Source organism: Myxocyprinus asiaticus, chromosome 31, assembly GCF_019703515.2.
Source record: "Myxocyprinus asiaticus isolate MX2 ecotype Aquarium Trade chromosome 31, UBuf_Myxa_2, whole genome shotgun sequence".
NCBI classification, from domain to species: domain Eukaryota; kingdom Metazoa; phylum Chordata; class Actinopteri; order Cypriniformes; family Catostomidae; genus Myxocyprinus; species Myxocyprinus asiaticus.
In genome coordinates, this window is record NC_059374.1 from 27547658 (window position 1) to 27568092 (window position 20435).

Sequence of the window (20435 nt, forward strand, 5' to 3'; positions counted from 1 at the left end):
TTGTCGAAACTACCTCAATACATGTTACATAATTTTGTACCTATGATAATTATTATTATTATTATTATTATTTAGATAAACAAAGGACACTGGGACATGTCCCCCCCAATTAGTGGTTGATCAGTTTGGGTTTTTCAATGCCAGATTGGCAAACTTTTGGTCACCCATAATATAGACCATTTGATTACAGTACTATATACAGTAGTACTTTTATATTGTCAACCTTAAGTAAAAAAGAATACATTTATATGCCACCAAACAGCATGAAACATCACACTATAGCTATTGCTCTCAGATTTTTGGTAGTCCACATGACCTTTAATTTCAGTGGCCCCTAAAATTGTATGTCCAATGAGATAAATTCTGTATTACTCAGATGATGTTTGAGTTTATGGTTTATGCACATGTATGGCTTATACATGTATACAGTACTGTGCAAAAGTCTTAGGCACATAAGAAGTTTCACAAAAACATTTTATCTTAAGATGGTTATTTATAGGGGCCTGGGTAGCTCAGCGAGTATTGACGCTGACTACCACCCCTAGAGTGACGAGTTTGAATCCAAGGTTTGCTGAGTGACTCCAGCCAGGTCTCCTCAGCAACCAAATTGGCCCGGTTGCTAGGGAGGGTAGAGTCATATGGGGTAACCTCCTCGTGGTCACCATCAGTGGTTCTCGCTCTCAATGGCGCATGTGGTAAGTTGTGCGTGAATTGCAAAGAATAGCATGAGCCTCCACATGCTGTAAGTCTCCGCGGTGTCATGCACAGCAAGCCATGTGATAAGATGCGCGGATTGACTATCTCAGAAGCGGAGGCAACTGAGACTTGTCCTCCGCCACCTGGATTGAGGTGAGTAACCGCGCCACCACGAGGACTTAGTAAGTAGTGGGAATTGGGGAGAAAAGGGGAGAAAAATGAAAAAAAAAATGAAAAAAAAGATGGTTATTTATATCTTCAGCGCGTGTGTCGATAGGAAATATACATTTGAGAGTCCCAATCATTCCTTCTGCAAAAAGAATAGAATAGAAAAGAAGAACAGGGAGCCCTGCAACAGATGGCATGGCCCCCACAGCACCCCACACTGAACATAGAGTCAATCTGAGATTACATGAAGAGATGGAAGCAATTGAGACAGCCTAAATAGTTAGAAGAACTGTGATGAATTCTTCAAGAAGCTTGGAACATCCTATCTGCCAACAACCAAGAAAAACTGTGTCCAGGTGTACCTAGGAGAATTGGTGCTGCTTTGAAGGCAAAGGTGGTCACACCAAATATTGATTCAGCATTTTTTTAATATATATTTACTGGGCTTTGTATGATGCTATTTGATAAATGAAAACTATTATTGCATTATTTTTGTAGACATCCTCAATATGCAAAATTTTTCACAAGTGTCTAAAACTTTTGCACAGTACTATATACAGTACATAGTATATAAAAAAGATGTTTAGAAAATCTATAGTATAGATTTATATATAGTTAGATACCTTGCCCTTTATTATTTATCCTTCCATGAACCTATGATGATTCATTCAGCTAGCTAGCTTTCAGTTTTCAAGCTAGAGCCACAAAATATGTCTTTAGGACTTCAAAGCAAATATTTGTTTGTTTATCATTTAAACTTGCTTTTCATATTACCTTGCCGGTAATGTCACTGTTGTTACAGATCTATTTTGGTTTGTGTCATCTAGCCTACAGCTCATACTGTAGATATTTACACACAAATCAGTGAATCATCAGTCAGATTCCAAGAATCACTTTCATGAGTGACTAATATCTGTAAAACTAACGGGGTAGATGTATTTTTCTTTCACGACTCATGGTGTACTGCATCATCATTGTGAATGTGAAGTGAGAAAAAGGGATAACTTGTACTGATACATAATTTTTAATGCCAGAAGAAAACATTAACATGCTTTAACATTCTTCTCTGTCCTGTTATCACACACCAACCTTTGAACCACTGTGATGTTCACAAAGCTGAAAGTACTGGCAAGTTTTCAAGAAGAAGAAAAAAAGAGAAAAACAGACAGCAGTGAGAAAAAAAAGAGAAATACAGATGAGAAATGTTTTAACAGCTGCTCAGAGTTTAATAAAGCAGACCTCTTATATTGTGATGAAGAACAAATTACATACACACGATGAAATATGTACAGAGGGATTGATACACTTTTTCCAATTTAAATTTTGTGTGGTGGAATTTTTCATTTGTGTAGGTTAAGAATTCAAAGTTGTTTTTCTCACTTTAGGTAGAATTGTATGTTGTTTTTCTCACCTTAGAAGAATCAAACATTGTTAAATGTCAAGACACCTGCCAAAATGCTGTGCAGACACGACCTCCTTTTCAATTTTTATTAAGGTTTGCTTAAACATATTAAGGATATGTGATACTATATTTGTTATGAGCTCCCTTTGCAAAGAAATAAATTTTTTCTTGCTCAATAAGACAATCTCTGGACATTTATTTGTCATTAGAAGACAATTTTATTCAACATTGTTAATTTTCTGCATTTTATATTTATACCTTTAATTACACACACACACTATATTTTTATATCATTGTGGGGACTCTCCATAGACTTACATGGATTTTATACAGATCTAACGATAATTTCTATCCCCTAACCCTACCCCTCACAGAAAACCTTTTTGCATTTTAAAATTCTCAAAATTCTCAAAAAAAACAAACAAAAAAAAACATTATTTAGTATGTTTAATAAGCCGTTTCCCTTGTGGTGACCGCTGGCTGGGCCCTGCAAGGTAGGTGATCTCAGGTTTGACTATCCTAGTGGGTACACACACACACACACACACACACACACAGCCTGATTAATGTAAAATATGACTCAGATAGACTAATATACTGCAAATGCTATCTGTAATTGTAAGATGTTTACAAAAGATTCAGTGCTAAAGGCTTTGTGTGCCAGAAGATGTGTGTAAAATGTAAAAAAAATTTTTTTTAAAAAGTCCCTGATTTTTGAATATTTATTTTACTTCACTGCAGAACTCAAACAGTAGACAGGGTTTGCATCATTCAAGGTGACCACAAAAATTACTTTCTGCACCACAAATCACCAGGCAAAAAGTTAAGACATAACAGACCATTTCGTCCTTGTCGCCAAGATAATGTCAAACATGACAGTCAAAGGCATCATCATCAGCTGTTAATAATAATGTGACAATAAAAAATGTACATAAAAGCATAACAGTATTTCCACTAAGACTCTAGCTGCAGGTTTTCAAATAAAATTATCTATAACATTAGAAAATGTATGGCACACTAGAGGACTTAAAATGAAGAAGTGAAGGAAATTTTTTTTTTTTTTTAAAGAAAAACAAAATGGTGAACAATTACAACAGCTAAAATATGCATTCATATAATTTTTTTTACCTACACTAGAAAAACAATGACTAGTAAAATTAAGTACAACTTTATGACATAATATTGATTAAAGTAAGTAAATTGAACTTACACATTTCAATTAATACAGTAACTTTTACTTAATCTAATGTACATGTAGTAAAATTTAAATAAACTTCTTATTGGAGCATTTCACATTTTGAACTTTCCTTATAAACACATGTTTAACCATGTATCATATGACATACAGAAGCCTTCCACTAGAGGCTGTGTAATACATGCTACGTAATCTTATCAAACATCATAACCAAGCATTGAAGGCAAAAGAAACAAAACACAGGGCTGCGCACGCAGACCTCAACACTTGGTGCACAAAACATGAAAACAGTAACAATAAAAAAATTTTTTTTACCATGAATAGGTAATTTTAAGTAGAAAATGATTTTCAGATTTCACAAAACAAGAAATTACCAAAAATAACAGCAAAATCAGTAATAAAAATGGGGTATATAAACTTGCAAACAGTGAAACCATGCAAGCTCATTAATTATTCAAGCCCAGAACACCAGCTTCAAAAAGTTAAATAAAATTTACTTATTTTATTTACCTGTGAAATGTAAAGGTTTTCTACTTTAGGATTGGTACATGATGATGCACCATAAAGATAACAAACAATCATTCGTAATTTTACTTATAAGCTAGAGCATTCATTTTTACATGTTTGAATTTAAGTACAAATGTAGAATTTACTTAATGTTTTCAAGTTCAAGCTAAAACTAACTTATATTTATTTCACCACAAAATAATTGTTTCAGTGTAGAATCTTGATGTTGATTAAAAAAACAATTCATGACCATGCAACATTTAATGCATTAACTATAAACATCAAACAACTGGTTTCAAATGGACATATATGTTGAATGGATGAGAGGGGAAGTTGTGGTTAAGTTTGAGTCCAAAGTTAAGTTTGCAACTGCACTGTAAGACACATCTGGCAAAGGCACAATGAGATGAACAGCTATCCCAACAGCTAGGATAAGAACAGCAGTGATGGTGATCAGACCCCTCCTGAGGATGAGCTGAGAGGTAGAGAGCAGCACTGGGGGCTTTTCCTCCTCTTGTACCACAGTAATGTTGTGTCCCACCTCCTGATCTCGAGAGCTCACAACCATATACTCATCCCCATTCTGGAAGAAGACAAGACACAAGAGATCAAGCTCAGTTTTTGAGGTGTCGTGTGTTAAAATAAAAGTAAACAGACTCACCTCACTGAGTCTCAATGTAGGACCAACAGGACAGATCAGGTCATTTGTAACACTATCAGGAGTTGTCACTGCAGAAACTTTACTCTTTCCAGCTCGTTCCACTGCCTGAAATGTTATGAAAGTATGACACATCGATCAATATAATCCAGATAAGAAAATAAATGATTAAACTGAGGCTGAATTTGAATTAAAACTAGAATTTCACTCCCAGGAGATATCACTGTTTGCACGGCAGCAACTAAATTTTGTTATTGTTTCTGTGTAAATAAAAAGTAAAATTGGTCATTTCTGTGGCCACATCCACACTAATACGTTGTCTTTGAGCAATATTAATACAGTGCTGCATGGCTTCCAAGCACTTCAATAAATGTGGCCTACCTTTTTGGTCACTCTCTCCCAGTTAAGCCTAAAAATGACTCCGATGAAAAAACTGGACTGCACACACACACAGATGAGAAGTCCGAGCCAAAAGCCTGTGAAAATGAGAGAGAACATCACTGTAGGACAGCTGCTATCTGGTTAGTAAAATGTTTTAATGTATGCTGTCCTCGTTGCTTTTAATGCATTTATGCAATTCTGCAGGGACCTGTGCCAAGGCCACTGATGTTCCGTACGTGGTTCAACCCAACAAAATTATGATTTATAATCCACATGGAAACATGCTGGCCAGAAAGGCACCATAAGTTCACAATGAGTATAATGAGTGAAAATGTATTTACATTTCTAATGAGATGGTAACAGAATAAGAAACTTAAAAAACAAACAAACCTACAACATCTAATTTTGCAGCAAACATGAGAGAGATGCCGAGTGGAAGTCCAATACAGTAATACCCAAAGAAATTAGCTACAGCTGCAATCTTCTGCTGCCCAGAACCCAAGAGAATACCCATGCTGACACACTTGGAGAGAGAATCAAAAAATACATTTTGAAATGACAATCTAAAAACATGAATAAAAATAAATAATTTGTCAACTGTTCTTAAAATGTAAAACTATAGCAAGACACACTACTTAGTTGTAAAAAATACAATAATTTTTTTTTCAGTAAAAACATATAAACATTCTTAAAACAAGATAAAAGACGACATTTATTTGAGAAAAAACAAGGCATATGATATTAAGGTATTAATACTGTATATCTTCAGTTGAGCTTTTTTCTTTTCTTTTTTCTTTTTTTTTTTAAGCATACATCTAACAATATTTAATTAGGTTTATGCTTAAAAAAAAAAAAAAACAATCTGCCAATGGTGAAAGAAAATACTTATTTCAAAATATAATTCTCTGACAACGTCTTATCTTAATCTTCTCAAGTAAATTTAACTTGTTTTAAGGATGTTTAAATTTTTAATTATTATAAAAATTATTTTTGGTGCAGTAATCTGATAAATAGCCATATATGTACATGAAACAGTATATAAAATATAATTAGTACATATAAATAAGACATGCATAAATAGTACCTATTATTTGGGAAAATTTGTCGCTACGTTTTTGTAGTATTTTGAAATAAACGCTGCAAATACTGTATGTGCAAGTACTGTATGAACATACTATATACTATATTATATACTGTATGTATTTTACATATATTTTGCCATGTATTCAATCTCTGTATGGATCTACTGTACCTGATCTGACCCTTAAAAATGACTTTTGTTGGTGTAGCCTAATGTATTAAATGTTGATTCAGTCATATTAAAGCATTTTTTACTTGAATAAAACCAGTTAATTTAGATGTCACCACATAAAGCACATTTCAGGTTACCTGACAAAACATGTTTTACAGTGTACTCACAACAAGACCATCAAAGAACTGGAGTACGCAGTAGACATTTAAGAGTTTGGAAACGAGTGCCACGATCTGTCTACAAATGAGACACATTTTTCAATACAGTACTGTTTGAACAACATCTTTATTTTAAGTCAGATTTGGAAAAGAGAAATATTCATTTACCTGTCTGAAGTAAACAAGAAACCAATCACTGTTTTTGTTGACACAAGCACAAGACCCTGCAAAACAGCCAATACAGCTGCATCACGATGATAAAGGGAAAGAAGAAAGACTGAGTTAGGCTGTGCTGCAGACAATGATAAATGAACATGCCACAGAGGACTGACTTAAAATTAAGTGTTTAAAACCTGTGCAGGTGAGGGACACCTTGCTGGTACGGATTGCTCCAGCAGTATCTCCAGCTCCAAGCGCATTACCTACATGTACACATGCTGCACCTTGAATGCCTAATGGAAACTGTAAAACATGTTAGGAAGGTATACAATAACAAAACATTATCAATGTACTAGAATATTACCATGTTTTTGTTGTTGTTGTTTTAACTATACCATGTTTTTTGGACATGAAACATTTTTATTTTTTATTTTTTATTTATTTTTTTATACAGTATGTACCATGATACTACAACCGTGCATTTTTGGACATGTACTAAGATACTGCCATGTTTTTTTTTTTTGTTTTTTTGTTTTTTTGTTTTTCATGTACTAACATGGATTTTTGGACATTGTATCATGTTTTTTTGGACATGTACCATGTTGTTGTTTTTTTATTACTATTATTGTACATGATACTAACATGTTGTCTTATACAATACTGTGCAAAAGTCTTAGGCACATAAGATGTTTCACAAAAACTTTTATCTTAAGATAGTTATGTACTGTATATTTTCAGCTTTAGTGTGTCAATAGGAAATATAAATGTTAGACTCCCAAACATTACTTTTGCAAACAGAATAGATTAGAATAGAAGAACAGGGAGCCCTGCAACAGATGGCATGGCCCCCACAGAGCCCCCACTGAACATCGAGTCAGTCTGAGATTACATAAAGAGACAGAAGCAATTGAGACAGCCTAAATAGATAGAAGAACTGTGGTGAATTCTCAAAGAAGCTTGGAACATCCTATCTGCCAACAACCAAGAAAAACTGCATCCAGGTGTACCTAGGAGAATTGGTGCTGCGTTGAATGCAAAGGTGGTCACAACAAATATTGATGTAGCTTTTTTTATGTTTACTGGACTTTGTATGACAATAATTGCTAAATGAAAACTATTTATGGCATTATTTTTTGAAGACATCCTCACTTTGCAACATTTTTCACCAGTGCCTAAAACTTTTGCACAGTACTGTATGTACAATGAAAATATAAATATTTTTTAAATTACCATGACACTACCATTTTTCTTTTGCATGAACCATGATACTACCATGTTTTTTTTTTGTTTTTTGTTTTGTACCATGAAAATACCATGTTTTTTTTTTTTATATGTACCATAATAATACAATGTTTTGTTTCTACATGTACCATGATACTACCATGTTTTTTGGACCTGTACCATAATACTACCATGTTTGTGTGTGTGGTTTTTTTTTTTTTTTTACTTTTTACATGTACTATGATACTACCATGTTTTCTTTTGGACATGTACCATGGTAGTACAATGTTTTTTTGGACATGTACCATGATTTTATGTTTCTAAATACTACCATGGTGTATTGGACATGTACCATCATACACCATGTTTTTTCTTTCATGTACAATTGTACCACCGTGCTTTTATATTTTTATTTTTTACATGTATGATGGAAGTACCATTTGGCCATGTAGTACCATCATTTGTGGACATGTAGCATGTTACTACCATGCTACCATTTTTTTTTTTTTTTTTTGGACGTATCATTATGTACTTAATTTTATACTATATTACTATTTGCACTTCTGGTTAGATGATAACTGCATTTAATTGGCTCTGTACATGTACTGTGCACAATGACAATAAAGTTAAATATAATCTAATCTAATTATAGTACCATGTTTTTAGACATTGTACCGTGTTTTTTATTTTGTTTTTTGTTTTTTTAACAAGTACCATAATAGTACCATGATTTCTGGACATGTACCATAATACTATTATGTTTTTTTTTATTATATCTACCATGGTTATTTGGAAATACCTTGGAGAGACAAGGTGCATGAATTTCAGAACCATGGTATTCGTTAAAGTGCTATGGCATTACTATCTACTATCACTGTACTTTTTTGAAAGGGTATGTAAACATAGTAAATACGTATGTTCAAAAACAAAACAATGGATAACCGTGGCACTTTAATTAATTAAAATGCCTTTAATATCACATGGCTTAATACAAAAGGTAAAACAACTCTCCTACGTGTTTCAGCGTGAGCCTTCTTCAAGGAGAGTAACTCTGCTTTTTAATTAATAAGAGTGCCATGGTTATCCAGTTTTTTGGACCATTATGAACCCTTGACCATAGAGCACCTTAAGTTTATACTCCACCCTGGAAGCACTCTCTATCATTGGACATTGTATAAAGTGAATATGTTGTTTATACCTTATAAGTTCTTTGCTAATGTGCAGTGTTGTGAACACTGTTTTAGACATTTTAGTTTGCCTGGTTATGTGGCAACCCACAAGGGAAGCATCTGTTATGTTCATTGGGGAACTTTATAACTGGGAGAATATGGGGCTTAAATTACCATGTAGTTTATGAGAGCCAGCATAATGACTGCATGTTGAGCTGCTAGATCCAACTCACTCAGCATGCCTGAAATAAACAAACACAAGTGAGTGTGTTTGATAATATTATATAATGATGCTGTTACGTTTAAGTGGTTTCTCTCATTAAATCATTCAAGTCTACAACAAGCTTCTTTTTCTTGTAGCAATCATGCAAGGAAAATACTAATGATTGTTTTTGACTGTAGTATTTAGAAAGCACCTGCTAAGAAACCTCCAACCTCATAAATCCACCACTCAAAACAGAACATCATGGTACTAGGGATGGCCAGCTTCATGTATCCATCCCACTCCTGAAGTGAATCACATGACCAGCCTGTGATTGGAAGAGACAGATAATAAGTGCTTTTTTTGTGTAAGTGCTTATAAGTTTCTTTTAATATTGCCTTGTGTCTTTGATGTTAATTTTAATGGATTTACAGTAATATTTGTCTATTTTTCATAATGCTTGTAATGAACATTGAAGTGAGATTTATGTATAAATTGTGCTATGCACATAAACAGCCACTGTTGTAGCTTATATCTTGCATAATTGTGTGCAAGTGACTACTGATTGCACTGCATAATTTTATTTCAGTTTACGTCTTATGTATTCATTTTCTTTCCTTTTTATTAATTTGAATCCATTAAAATGAAATAAAGTTATTTTTTACTTACTATTTTATACTTAAAATAACTATTTGTTATTTTTCCTTCTCTTTATTATGTCCAGCACTTTGAATTTCCAGTTTGAGTGAACTATACTATATATACTATAGATAAACTTGCCTTACCTTTCCTTGACTGAGTGCAAATTGAACATTGAAAAGAATATTGTCTGATTTTATTAGTTAGCCTCATTTATTAATTAACTTCAGCTTACCTCCCCATGTGTCAATGTGCAGTTTCTTCCAGCGAATGTACACATAGAGAAAAACACAAATATAGATCTGAGAGATGGTATTGGCAGCAGCCGATCCACTGAAATACAAAGACCAGAAAAAACACACAACTGTCATACTGGTCAGGTATGGTACTGGTATTGTATATCTTTTTATTGATGAACCCTGACCAGGATCATGGTAATCAAAAAAAAAAAAAAAAAAAACATACAGTGTGTAAATGAATGACAGGGATAACAGTTTCTTAGACTTACTATAAGCCAAGGTCCAACCAGCTGAGAAGGATGTAGTTTGTCACCACATTGGCAATGTTGGCTGCAATGGCTGCATACATCTGAGGCAGAATCACACCCTACAAGCCCAAAACAGAAATTGTTAATGATCATGTGTGTAATTTTTCCATGTTAAAAAACATTGTCCTTTCCCAACTTTAAATATGCAGAGAAAACTATATATAAAAAAACAATTTTATTCTGATTTCTGCAAAAATGTGTAGAGCAATTTTTTTTTGTAAAATGATGTCTCATTTCGAAGTGAGCTGCGAAGGCATCATTTATGCCATTTGGAACACTGTTAGATAACGATGCTTTTTTATGTTCAATCCCCACTTTCACATTCTTTTTTGTTTTTGGAGATTCGCATGCTTTGTGCATATTGCCACCTACTGGGCTGGGAGAAGAATTTATAGTAATAAAGAACTTAAATATTGATCTGTTTCTCACCCACACCTATTATATTTCTTCTGAAGATATACTGTAGATTATCCTCTTGAGTCTTATGGATAACTTTTTTGCTGCCTTTATCTGCTTTATGGAACAAGCACTACACGGACACCTTTAATGGTTGTGCACTGTCACCATGTCAACAACCGCGCCTCCCACTGAAAGCGTTTAAACACGCTCCTCCAGCTGGGCCCCATGGGAGGAGATCTCTGGCATCAAAGACTGCAATGTAACAATTGGAGGTTGGCTGTTGTATGGCACAGCAATTCTTAAGATCCTCCATGCATTGATGATTTTTGAGGATCTCAGCTAAGGTGTTTATCTGAATTTATCTCTCAAAACACTGCATACCTGGTTCTGGAGATAGGCTACTTGCAACTGATGCAAAAACATAGCCTGTGTGGAGAGAGAGAGAGAGAGAGAGAGAGAGAGAGAGAGAGAGAGAGAGAGAAGGAAAGGCATTAATTCTGAAACACTGCTGGTTGATAGTGGGGTGTATGTATTATTCATATATCAAAGTATACAATGTAAAAATATAATTTTGCAGACAAGGGGAAAAGTAGGCTATTTTTATGACTCACAGGGACTGCTGGCAAGTAAGAAACCACATAGAGTTGAGCTATCCTGAAAAATTAGCACATTTGTTAATATGATATAGAGGACAAGGCATTGTGAATGATTTTAGAGAGAACGTTGTACATTTTAATACACCAGAATAAATGTGCACCGCAATCACATTTTCATCCTGGCCTGCATCTCAATTTAGAATTAGAATGTCCCTCTGTGCACAATAAAATGCCTCATTTACTTGGAATATAGCCTAACAACATTGTTAACATTTACACTACCAGTCAAAAGTTTGGACACATTAGATCCAATTTATGTTTCTCATAATCTTAAAAACCTTTTGATTTAAAGGCTTATAACAGAATGCTTGAAATGCTAGATTTGTAGATAGTTTTATCCCAGCCTTCATCTAAATTGCACATATGTGTTCATTTCTTTACAAAACTAACATTTTAATAAAAAAAAAAAATTAAAAAAAATGTAATGGATGAGTTGGACTATAGTGAAGGAAATGCAGCTAACAAGTACCCAGCATACACAGAAACTCATTCAAGACTGTTGACGAGATTGTTTTGATTTGTTGGTCACTACATATTTCACATATTCAATTTGTGTTATTTCTTAGTTTTGATGGCTTTACTATAATCCGAATGTAGAAAACAGATAAAGTAATAGTAAAGAATGAGTTGGTATTTCAAAACTTTTAAGGAGCAAAATGACTAAAGATCAACTAGAGAAACAGTTAAAGAAATTACATGAGTAGTAAGTAGTGATTCTGCAGAACCTGGGGTTAAAGGAATATTCCAGGTTCAATACAAGATAAGCTCAGTTGACAGCATTTGGGGCATAATATTGATTACCACAAAAATGTATTTCAACTTGTCCCTTCTTTTCTTTATAAAAAATAAAATAAAAATTAAAAACAAAATTAAAAAAAAATTAAATAAAAAAAATTAAAAATCGAGGTTACAGTGAGGCACTTACAATGGAAGTGAATGGGGCCAATTTTCTGAGGGTTTAAACAGAAATGTGAAGCTTCTAATTTGATAAAAGCACGTGCATTAAATAATCTGTTAAAACTCATGTATTATTTGAGCTGTAAAGTTATAGGGTTTTGTTGACATTAAATCTATGGCTAAAACTTTAACCCAGATTTAACTTTTTTTTTTTTTTTTTAAAGAAAAGGAGGGGCAAGTCAACATTTATTTTTGTGGTAATCAATATTATGCCACAAATGCTGCTGATTGAGCTTAACTTGTATTGAACCCAGAATATTCCTTTAAGTGCCTTATTCAAGGGTGATAGCTCATAACACACTTCTAGCAGGGTTTTTAACCAGCAACTTTCCAGTTGCCCTTTGCTTTGGTCTACATCACATCACACCAGACACAGAAGGAGTCACCTAGCCACCTCTGGGTCTTGACCCAGCAAGAGAAGGATGGGTTGGGTGTTGATGAGTAGAGCCCAACAGGGCAGACAGAAGAGCAGGAGGATCAGGACACTTCTTTGCAGGATGACACCAACACGTAGCAGATTTTTTCCACCAAAGGTCTGAGAAGAACATGGGGTCAGATCTTCAGATCAACATATATCTGAAATGTCTTATGTTGTGTCAAGTTAACTGTACTGCACAATGTTTTATGAGATCACTGCTAAAAAAGAAGAAGCTGAAATCAGCCTAAGGTAGTTTGCTGGTCTTAGCTGGTTTAATCTGGTCTGGCTGGTCTTCCAGCCTGCCCAAGCTTGTGTCTAACTGGTCTCCCAGCTTGACCAGCATAATAGTGTCCAAAAGCCCACTAAAACTAGCAAAAAAGAGGATCAGCTTAGGCTGGTTTAAGCTACATTTTCATACCTGAGAGATAAGGGTGTCAGCCGCCAGTGCAAGCCCTCCACCTGTAGCTGCTGTTGTTATGTTTATCGTCTGACAAATCAGAATAAAATCATCAGCTACTTCTCAGCTATGCTCTACTTCAGTACCCCAACTTCAAAACGAATACACTTATAATATCAACCCACTCATAGCTGAACTTTACAACATTTTACTAACATTTGTATTTCATACAGCAATGTATTGCCTTGCTAGAATTCAAACAGTATGAAACATTAGAGGAACAATAAGACTGAAGCATAAACTCACAGCTGATGCCATTCCATAACCAGCCAGCACACTGTTTCCCAGGCGACCACAAAACATTGTTATAACAAATGGTAGAAGATAATTCAGAATGCGCGATGCAACCTGGAATGACAATCTGAGAATTCTCAGTGGATGAAAATTAGGCACTGAGGTATATGGCAAAAATAATGGCAGCTTTTATTTTTTTCTTTGACTTCATTATTTGATTAATTCTCTGCCACATGAGGGAAACTAATGTAAATGTTTCAAAAGTGAAAAGATTTTCCTTTTTATGTGAACATGACACTATGCAAAGGGGAGACTGGGGCTAGTTGGCACAATGGAAAGTTGTCACAAAGGCTATATCTCAGTAAGGTTTTGAGTCATAGGTCAAAATAGGCATACACAAATGTACGATTTCTCTAGCAGTGGGTTTGAACACCTAATTCAAATCCCAAGAACTTTTTTTGTGAATTCTATCCTTCAAACTAAAATTTCAATATCATATTCTTGCAATAGCTGTTGTTTAATCAAGTTAACACAATGAACCCACAATAGACCAAAGCAGGTCAACTACAATATATAATGAAGGTAGATTTTCATAGAAAGGTTTACCTTTTTTTATTTTTTTTATTTTGGCATTTTATGAATTGTTTTGCAATTCTTTAAATTTCACTGAAAAGCCTAAAATAGGCAGTTCAATTCCCTGCTGTTGGGGTATGTTGTCACAAAAGGTCAACTTGTGTTCAATGAACTGTATCTTTTTGTCCTGGACTATAACTGTGAAAATGTTCAATAGCTTTTTTGTAGCTAAGACGTAAAAAAAAAAAAAAGCCTGATAACAAACCCCAGTCTCCCCTACATTCAGTATGTATGAGTTTAAGAGAGATAGAAAGAGACTAAGTTCATACCAGGGGTCCAGTCATGCACAGAATGTGGTAGAGCTCTTCTCTATATACCAGAGGGATGCAACGCCTTACAGATCTACAGCAGAACAGCTTGGAACTGGCCGCCATTGATGAAGCTTCAGCACTGGGACTTGAAACATCCATTATCTCCTTAGTCCTGATCTGCAGTGAAGCTAGAGACTCGGCAGGGGAGATTTTAGCTGCTACAGCTGTGTTGCTAACAGGTCACCGTGGTAAGGTTTCACCATCTTAAACGCTTATTGATTATATGAAGCCCCTGACAATATTCCATCGGAGAGGATGTGTACTAGCTACATTACACAAAACAATATTAGAGACCACCTATGGATGCCTCCTGAGATAACAAACTGACTACAAGATTGTCCATTGTTTCTTCTGCAAAATAGTTACCATTTGGGGAATTTTCAGAATACATTAAAGGAATATTTTGGTTTCAATACAAGTTAAGATCAATCCCCAACAGTTGTGGAATAATGGTGATTACCACAAACAAAATGCTGCCTTGTTAATTAAAACAAAAAGTGGTTACAGTAAGGCACTTACAAATGGAAGTGAATGGGACAAGTCCATAAAATGCAAAAATATACATAATTTCAAAATTATGGCCACAGGATGTAAACAATATACATGTTAATATGATTTTAGTTTGATAACATGCTTATTTAACCCTTATGTTCTGTTCGGGGTCTGAGTGACCCTGAGGCCCCTTTGTTATATCTCAAAAATCATGCTTAACATTAAAGTGGCAGGTTGAAACTTCATGACTTTTTTGAAAATTGACTATACACTAAATTTCAACCTGATAACATGCTTTAATCATCCTCCATCAGAGACCCCATGTACAACAACAGAAATAAATGCAATGTAACATGCTAAGAATTTCTGATTGTACATACATTCTTGAGAGTTTAGTTCAGTTTGTTTTATTGTATGTTTCTGCAATGTATTTTTGCTGGGATCAAAATTGAGCCCAAACTGATGCAACATTACAATACCGTAAATCAATTGCTTTTCTAAAAAGGTGCATGACTACTAAATAGTAAAATAGAAGGGTAAAGCTTAAATAACATCTGTCTACTGATTTGATTAAAGGAATATTCCAGGTTTAATACAAGTTAAGCTCAGTCGACATCATTTGTGGCATAATTTTGATTACCAAAAAAAAAATAAAAAAATAAATGTTTTACTTGTCCCTCCTTTTCTTTAAAAAAAATCAAAAATCTGGGTTCCAGTGAGGCACTTACAATGGAAGTGCACAGAGCCAATTCTTAAATGTTAATATACTCACTGATTCAAAAGTATAGCCACAAGACGTGAACAATATGCATGTTAACATTATTTTAGTATGATAAAATAACTTACTAACCTTTCCTATGTAAAGTTATAGCAAATTTTAAGACTTCATTACCACGATGATGTAATCTCAACAAACCCTAAAATTACTATAAAAATTATGATTTAAACAACTTTACAGCTCAAATAATACATGAGTTTTAACTGAAGAATTCATGCAAGAGCTTTTATAAAATTAAAAGCTTCACATTTTTGCCTTTAAACCCTCCAAAAATTGGCCCCATTGTAAGTACCTCACTGTAACCTCAACTTTTTCTTTTTTTTTTTTTTTTTTGAAGGAGGGACGAGTTGAAATAGATTTTTGTGGTAATCAATATTATGCCACAAATGCTGTTAATTGAGCTTAGCTTGTATTGAACTTGGAATATTCCTTTAAGCCTAAACTTAAAATTAATCTTATAATTTAATTATAGCCATGTTTCTAATTATACAGAACAGATTTTGATATAATCAAAACAATGCATACTTGTTTGTGACATTTAAAAGCACAAAACCCACTATGACTGTTTATTATAGGCTGTGCATTGCCAGCACAACATAATTATTTTGTTTCATTCAGTATCTTTTGATGTGTCAAGATATGATGATTTATGATAATCATAATTATTTGTGCAATTTTAAAGCACAAAACACATATACTCAATTACCAACTTTGTTTATTAAAGGCTGTGCATTGCCAAGACAGTTGAATCATTTCATTTCATTTCATTCAATATCTTAATATTTGAAACATGCCATAATTGGTTTGGTAAAGCATTCTGGATGAATGTTTTGTCCTTAATGCAAACAAGGAATGTTTTCATAAGTCCAGGTTTTCACCTTATGAAATAGAAAAAAATATATACAGTACGTTAATGAGTTACTACATTGAAAAATCTGAATTAGAAAGAGCTTTATAGCCAAGTAAACAATTAATTTGTCTTCAGTGATAGAAACTTCCACACAAAGTAGTCAGGGAAACAGAATAATAAAATAAGTAAAATAAAATAATTTGCATAAGACATATGGGGTAGGGTTACATATTGTATCTACATACTATACACCTCACTGTTATTCTAAACCAGTATGTACTATCATTCAGTGTTAGATGACAATGATACAAGTAATGATACAAGCAAGAACTGCACACAAGAGGGGGCAACAGAGCTTTAACTATGTCTCCAGATCCTAATTTTTTAACTTGATAAGCCCTCCTAGGAGTGATAAAATTGTTATAATCCTTTTTTCTTTTAAAACACCAAGTGTATGCTTGAGGAAATAAAATCATAATACATTACAGTCACAATATCTAGCATGATACTGTATTATTGAGGGAACCTTTGATAATGATTTCCTTGTCCCTGAAGCTGAAAAATGTAATCTGTGCATTGATTAGTTACTTTAAAAAACTCTGCAGTACACAGAAAGGAATGAAAAAGTACAAAAGCATTATATGTGTGTAAAATCATACAAGAACACGCTAAATCAGGCTTACCAAGGCTTGTTCTTTTGTTAACTTCTTTAACTGTTTGCAATATGACAATTACTGCTTAATTCTGCAGATTTAATTTTCCGCACCAGATATGGTGTAATGTCAAGTTGTGATCATCCACTAATTACCAGGGATGCGGCACAAAGAGGAACAAGGATATCCATGGTAACCAGATTACTATGCTAACATGCCTTGGTTTATGAGCAAACTGAAATATGTGATTTAGACTGACATGGTGCAGTCTGAGTAGTTACGTTTTCTAGTAATTATTAGCCTATTTAAAGCTTGAACATGATGTTGAAATAATCTATTAAAAGCATTTCAGGTAGTTTAAGAGCGGTGTTTAAATTCAGAGAAACATGCTCTCTTGTATCGGTTACTACCAGACCTTAAATAGCTTTTCAGCAACAAACTATTGACTCAGTATTCTCTCCACAGAGGGCATCTAGATATCACCAATAAGCTCAAACAAATTGCTTTAGAGAACAGGGAGGGTGACGGAAATGATAGTGCAACCCCATTTCAGCTAATGCAATTTTGCCTATTCTGTTGACTCTATGTCACCGTTATTTCTATTTTTATGGCTCGAGCTACAGATACATAAAAATTTCACTTCTGTATGTGACTTATGTGTCCAGCTGTTCGTTTATCCCCATTCCTATATTGGTTGTATAAACAGAAGTGGGCTCTCAAAACACTCACTGCCCACTCTTGGCTTTTTCTGTCCGGTAGCCTATAATGTATTGACCTCTGTTTAGCTTTTGCAGTGGAGAATGAAAATAACCCAGATGTGGAGGGTCTTTCACCCTCTCTTGTGCTGTATGGCAAGAAAATAGCAGCATAATGTTTCTTGCTATTACTACACAAACGACGACACTTTTCCAGAATTTGAACTGATCTATCATAATTGAGCTTGATGTTTTTCTGTTCTTGTTTGATTTGAACAATTATTCCAAAGTTCTAAGGAAGTTAAAATGACAATCACTTTGATACATTTAAAAATGGCATTGTGGTAACACTGCAATAAGGTTCAATTTGTTAACATTAGTTAATGTTACATATTAGCCATGCTTCCACTGTCGGGCCAAATGAGGGCATGCTAGTTGATGCTTGAGGCTTACATTCGAGTGCCTCACTGTAACCCAGATTTGTATTTTGTTTTTAAAGAAAAGGAGGGAGAAGTCAATTTATTTTTGTGGTAATCAGCATTATGCCACAAATGCTGTTGATTGAGCTTAATTTGGACTGAACCTGGAATATTCCTTCAATAGGAGCTTGCTTGAGAAGATAATATTTTACAGGACTTTCCCATTAAAACAATGACTGGGAAAGTAATCCCCATGGGCTTGCGGTCTTGACCCTGCAGCTGAAGAATGTTCTGTAGCAGGACATGTAGTTTGACAGGCGGGCTGCTGTGTGTACTAGATTGTGTGTGAGAGAACGCTTGTGTGTGTGTGTTCATTTTGTTCACGGGTAAATGCTTTTAAGGTAAGCTCTCCATCTACAGAGCTTTGCTACACTGTTTGTCAGGTCAAAATGTCTCCTGTGCTCACCAAGACAAATTACAATGACAGAACATTGGTGTGCCATTATTGCAAAGTAAAAAGCCACGTAATGGGTCTGGGATTAAAGAGTTAGTTGACTCTAGTTGAAAATTCTGTCATCATTTACTCATCCTTATGTTGTTCCTAACCCATATGACCTTTCTTCTGTGGATTGCAAGAGGAACAATTTTGAAGAATGCTGACCCTGCTCTTTTTGCCATACATGGAACGAGAAAGGTGACTGAGGCTGTCAGTCTGCCACAAAAGAAATTCATATCAACATGAGTGTGAGTAAATGACTCAAAGTAAAAAAAAAAAAAATCTAATTTCATATAAATCTACACATTAATGCTGAAAGAGCAGTGCATTGAAACTGCTGGTCTTAAGGTCCATCCTTACTGAAACCATACCTATAATCTGTTGAGAAAAACAAAACAAAACAGTAACTAAATTATGGTGCTGTGTTGGGACCAATCTCCATAACGATGAGTAAGGTACTAATGTGTAATTATTCATTTTTAAATCCACTGAGTCAAAGCTATAACTACCATCAGATTGAAAACAGCTCCATTGGTCATTTATGAGATTTCAAAAAAGGTCCCTGCATACAAATAACAGATATGACTCTTCCATAACCTGGAAAATTTAGTTCAGGTCAGATCTGATGAAAATGCAAGGTGTTCAAATTTGTTTTTGGTCCCCTAAGCAGTATTGGATGTAATTGGATTACAAAGTAATTAGTTACTTTAATTACTTTTAGGCACAAGCTGTCTAACACATTACATTTTAAATTCTTCTAATCAGATTACAGTTACTGACTTGGGTCACAAATAAAAAAAAAAAAAAAAAAAAATATATATATATATATATATATATATATATATATATATATATATATATATATTATATACAAATTTTTTATGTGTAATATAATTCAAATTTGAATTCATATGTTCATATGTACATCTGTTTGCATTTTGTGACAGCTGAAGGGTGTGCGACAATGAACAAGGAGAAAATATACATTATTTAGTGTTTTGGAAAGTAACTTAAAAGTAATTAGTAATGTGACTACTTTTCAATGAAATAATCAGTAATCAGATTATAATTTTTTGAGAAGTAGTTTTTTTTTAATTCACTTACCAAACACTATCGAAGCTATTGAACAACATCAGAACAAGAGAACATTCTCTTCTCAAAGCAATTCAGTGATGCCAAAGTACAAACATGAATTTTGTTGTGCACTCTAAAGCTTTTACAAACACCTATAAAAGCATGATTCACTTTAAAGGGAAAGTTTACTCAAAGATCAAAATTCTGTCATCATTTACTCACCATCATATTGTTCCAAATCCATATGATTTTCTTCCTTGGAACACAAAAGATGATGTTAGGCAGAATCTTTTGTCTATACAATGAAAGTGAATAGTGACTAAGGCTATCTGTCCATTACATTCTGCTTTTTGTGTTCCACAGAAGAAATTCGTAAAGGTTTTGAATGACATGAGGGTAAGTAAATAACGACTGGTTGAATCATTAGCCTTACACTTTAATGCTCATTCTGTGATAAAAATAAGGAATTATCCACAATATTTGCAAAGAGTAATTACCATGCAAGTCACATCTTCAAGTGACATGCTGGAGTTCAAAATGATAAAGACACATTTACTCA

The 20435-nt window shown here is 34.1% G+C and overlaps 1 protein-coding gene across 1 annotated transcript; it reads right to left on the bottom strand.

Annotated features, from left to right (window-relative positions):
• Nucleotides 1–2416: 2416 nt before the first annotated feature.
• LOC127422533 (multidrug and toxin extrusion protein 1-like) lies at nucleotides 2417–14597 on the bottom strand. Its single transcript, XM_051666137.1, has 17 exons — nucleotides 14378–14597; nucleotides 13488–13589; nucleotides 13203–13271; nucleotides 12753–12901; nucleotides 11365–11407; nucleotides 11135–11179; nucleotides 10316–10413; nucleotides 10043–10140; nucleotides 9383–9496; nucleotides 9141–9208; nucleotides 6771–6879; nucleotides 6586–6661; nucleotides 6427–6496; nucleotides 5398–5530; nucleotides 5008–5102; nucleotides 4630–4734; nucleotides 2417–4551 (listed from the first exon to the last, which is right to left on the bottom strand). Exons 1-17 carry the CDS (start codon nucleotides 14516–14518, stop codon nucleotides 4264–4266), a joined length of 1803 nt encoding a protein of 600 aa, XP_051522097.1. The 5' UTR covers nucleotides 14519–14597; the 3' UTR covers nucleotides 2417–4263.
• Nucleotides 14598–20435: the final 5838 nt, after the last annotated feature.

Coding starts and splice junctions, on each gene's coding strand:
- LOC127422533 (XM_051666137.1), bottom strand. CDS start 14,518: ATGGATGTTTCAAGTCCCAGTGCTGAAGCTTCATCAATGGCGGCCAGT. Junction 13,590..14,377: donor TGTGCATGACTGGACCCCTG/GTATGAACTTAG, acceptor TTGTCATTCCAG/GTTGCATCGCGCATTCTGAA. Junction 4,735..5,007: donor GGGAGAGAGTGACCAAAAAG/GTAGGCCACATT, acceptor ATAACATTTCAG/GCAGTGGAACGAGCTGGAAA.